This window comes from Lolium rigidum, chromosome 7, assembly GCF_022539505.1.
Source record: "Lolium rigidum isolate FL_2022 chromosome 7, APGP_CSIRO_Lrig_0.1, whole genome shotgun sequence".
Taxonomy (NCBI): domain Eukaryota; kingdom Viridiplantae; phylum Streptophyta; class Magnoliopsida; order Poales; family Poaceae; genus Lolium; species Lolium rigidum.
Window position 1 is genome coordinate 109,015,504 of NC_061514.1, and position 3,513 is coordinate 109,019,016.

General features: G+C 43.5%; 1 protein-coding gene across 1 annotated transcript; it reads right to left on the reverse strand.

Annotated features, from left to right (window-relative positions):
* Positions 1 to 317: 317 nt before the first annotated feature.
* LOC124670302 (protein POLYCHOME-like) lies at positions 318 to 2,944 on the reverse strand. Its single transcript, XM_047206807.1, has 2 exons — positions 2,681 to 2,944; positions 318 to 710 (listed from the first exon to the last, which is right to left on the reverse strand). The coding sequence occupies exons 1-2, from the start codon at positions 2,942 to 2,944 to the stop codon at positions 318 to 320; spliced, it is 657 nt and encodes a 218-aa protein (XP_047062763.1).
* Positions 2,945 to 3,513: the final 569 nt, after the last annotated feature.

The following is a 3,513-nucleotide window of genomic DNA, read 5'->3' on the forward strand; positions in this document are numbered from 1 at the left end:
TTTGGCTGCACTATGACGAGTATACATAGTTCTACTGCAGTAGCATGAACCTGATACTAGCAGCTGTTAATCCTAGGCCCTCAAGCAGAGAACCAACAAGTCCCATAATTCCAGGTCCTCAAGCAGAGAACCAACAAGCCCCATAATCCCAGGTCCTCAAGCAGAGAACCAACATGCTACGTACGTCTCGGGTTGAAGGGAAGACAGAAGAAGAGCAGGATTGGCTGGTCAGGATAGCGGCTAAGAAAGCAGCAGAAAAGAGAGGGTGGAGGACTAGTCTGAGAAGGACTTCCCCACAGTGAAGCAGAGTACTCAACTCATCGCATGGACATGAGAGTGCGCCTCTGGTTGGCCCTCTTGGAAGGCTGAGCAGCCTTTGGAGTTCGCTTCAAATTCTTCTTCACCATCTTCTCAATTTGCTCTATTGAGCTGGACAGTTTCTTCTCCATGAGATCAGCGAGCGCTGGATCAATTGGCTTGGTTGGGGTCTTCAGTGAGCTCTTGGATGGCGAAACCTTGAAGCTATGCTCGCCCAGGCTAGTTGAGGCGGAACCAGATGCAATAGCCAGGGAGTCCTGAGCTTCGGTACAGTAAGAAATGTCCTGCTCAGCTGGTACTGTAGTACTAAAGTTTGCAGGTTGCGGAGATTGCTCACGCATTTCACTTTGCTGCCGAGCTGCAGCAATCCTTAAGCGGCTTCTCTCAATAGCCTGAAAATCAATAGTCAGAACATCAGCAAGTAGAAAGAAAGAACATGCACTTGCATAGCTGTAGATGATACTACCTGCTGTAAAAAAAACATTTAAATGACTTATTAAATTAGCAGTGAATTGAATAAATTAACAGATATGTAGCCAAAGCAGGTATAGCGGAGGTAGGCATATAAATCCAGATTCAGTGAACCATGCTGTTAAAGGCATTGTGCCATAGTAAAATGGTTGATTTGCACTTATTGCTCAGCTAATAAATTACAAAAACTCCATCGATCAAACTAACACCAGCTTTTAATACATCATTTGGGTGACACTCAAGAAACACTTTAATTTTGCGATAATATATTTCTGCTATTATTGGATATATACAACATTCTAACTCAAAATATTAGTATAAAGGATTTTACCAAATGGACGTTTAACTGGTGCATGCCATTACAGCAACAGTGTACAGTGTACAGTAGCATAATGTACAACATATTAAATTGCAGTTTCAAACTATCAAGCATGACTACAAGAGCATAATACAAACTATACCTGAGGATATACGCATAGAGAAAATGTTGTTGGATTTACTTCAGAGCATAAGGGGCACATATTTGCAGAAATTATATAGGTATAAACAACTTTGGTGGGCTCCATTTTGACTTAGACAGGTAATATCAGAAGAAAACTCAGCATCTTAGGAAAATAAAATAGAGAGTGTGCATTTGTTGTATGCTTGCACAAAAGAACATATCGAATTACACTAACAAAATCTCTAAAGTCAGTTAACTGATGACTGAAAGAAACAATTTTCGAAGAAAAGGACTGGTAAAGACCTATATATAATACTGGTAAAACTAGAAACTGATATAGCACAAAATAAACGTTGACCAACGGGGGAATGATCCCTCCCTTGGCTATACGTTGTTAGGTAGGATGAGACTCCCCCAGCGAATGGACGCTAGGATGATAACCCAGTTTAAAGTTCGCCCCTCCCTGCGAAATTACCGCGAGATGGGGATTTGAACCCGGGTGGGCTTGGCTTGCCACTGAGCTGGAACTCAGTTCGATATAGCACAAAATCATATAACTGAATTGTACTCAAGAAATATACAGCAAATCAGGCATCGCTCATCACTACAGGAAAACATAAACAGTACAGAAATGACAGTTCTTATAGGCAATAGATATGTGCTTTTTAACAGTGAAGCAGCCTCTGCTCCATTCAAAGGTAAGTACAGTCTATAGCAGCTAGCAGGCATGGCAGGATCCATCTAACATGGACACTTTGTACATGGAAGCTGGAAACTGTGTTGCATAATATAGCAATTAACTCATTTTATTCTCGGTTTAGACATGCATTACTAAATGGATAGATCTACCAACATGAAACCAAAAAATAGTGTTTCACAAGATCAACATGGGCATACAGTGCAAGAAGATTCCGTCAAAGCTTCATGCCAATAATCAAAACCCCGAAACCTGATTTTGCCAAGCACAACAAATAATATATCTCTCCAGCTAACTATTGTAAGTTATAGCGATATCATTCTTTCATAATTAAGTAGTTACTAGTAGGTTGAAATATATTTTTTCCGACAAGGCCATAACAAAAGTGGCACAGGTTTATTCAAGCCCTGACAGTTAGCTGAAACTTGGAGTAAATAAGCAAATTACTGCAGTTAGTCCATTTGTTAACAGTCAAGAGACACCAGAAATAATCAGGTCAGGGCCTGGTAGAAACATAACATAGCAGAAAATTATATAACTGAATCGAAATCATTGTTTTGCCATGGAATTGATTCCACAAGCCCCCACCGTCCAACAACACTGAACACAGGGTTGGCAAAGAAGAGAAGGCACTGTACCACTGTCTTAAACAGCACAGTGCATATCATCAGCAATACAGCCGATGAATCTTTGAACAATTCAACTACTCAACGCCAGAACAATATAACTGAACTGAAGAAGCTGTCCATCACCTTTGCAATGGCCGTGATATCCCGAAGTGGTGTTCTTGGGTACCAATCAGGAAGTGGGGTCCTCCTCCTCGCCGGCGTAGCCTTGACAGCCCAAACTGGTGGCACATTCTCCTTGTTGCTGAAGGGCGACGGGAACCGCCGGGACAGAGGCTTCCCAGTCCGCCTCCCTGCCAGCCCTCCGGGCGAGGCCACCCTCCTGATAAAGAACCCACCACCAGAGAGGTCGGTGAGGCCCGTCCTCTTGATTTCCCTATGCTCAGGCATCTTGGAAATCTGCAAAATAGCCACCATAGATGCAGATAGGTGAGATGAGAACCCCAAGAAACACAATCGAAAGAACAGGAAATTGTTCAAACGGCAACATGTCGTGCTCACGTATTGCTCTTTTCTCCTCTTCGTATCTCGAGATCCTTCCAGCCCTATTCCCAGAAATCCACAATTCCAAACCATCAAAGACCAAGAAAAGGATGCCCAGAAACCAATGGAACCCGAAGATTCGTTCGAACTATACCTCGCCGAACTCCTGCTTAGATTCCCCGCCGCTAATCCCGACACTAGAACAGATCTGCAGCAAGAGAGCCGAAGAAACGCATCAGAACGCCAAGAAACGGCCCGGAAACGGCGACAAGAGGACGAAACGCCAAAGATTTCGCTCACGATTTGCTCGGGCCTTCTTCCAATCTTGCCGCTCCGAACTCCTGATACAGCTGCCGACTCTAATCTACTGCTAACTACGACTAATTTTCGGAGCTACGGCTAAAATGGGGAATGGAGAGGGAAGCGGGGGGAGACGCCAGGCGGGCTATATTTGAGATCTCAAAATTTCGGAGTGG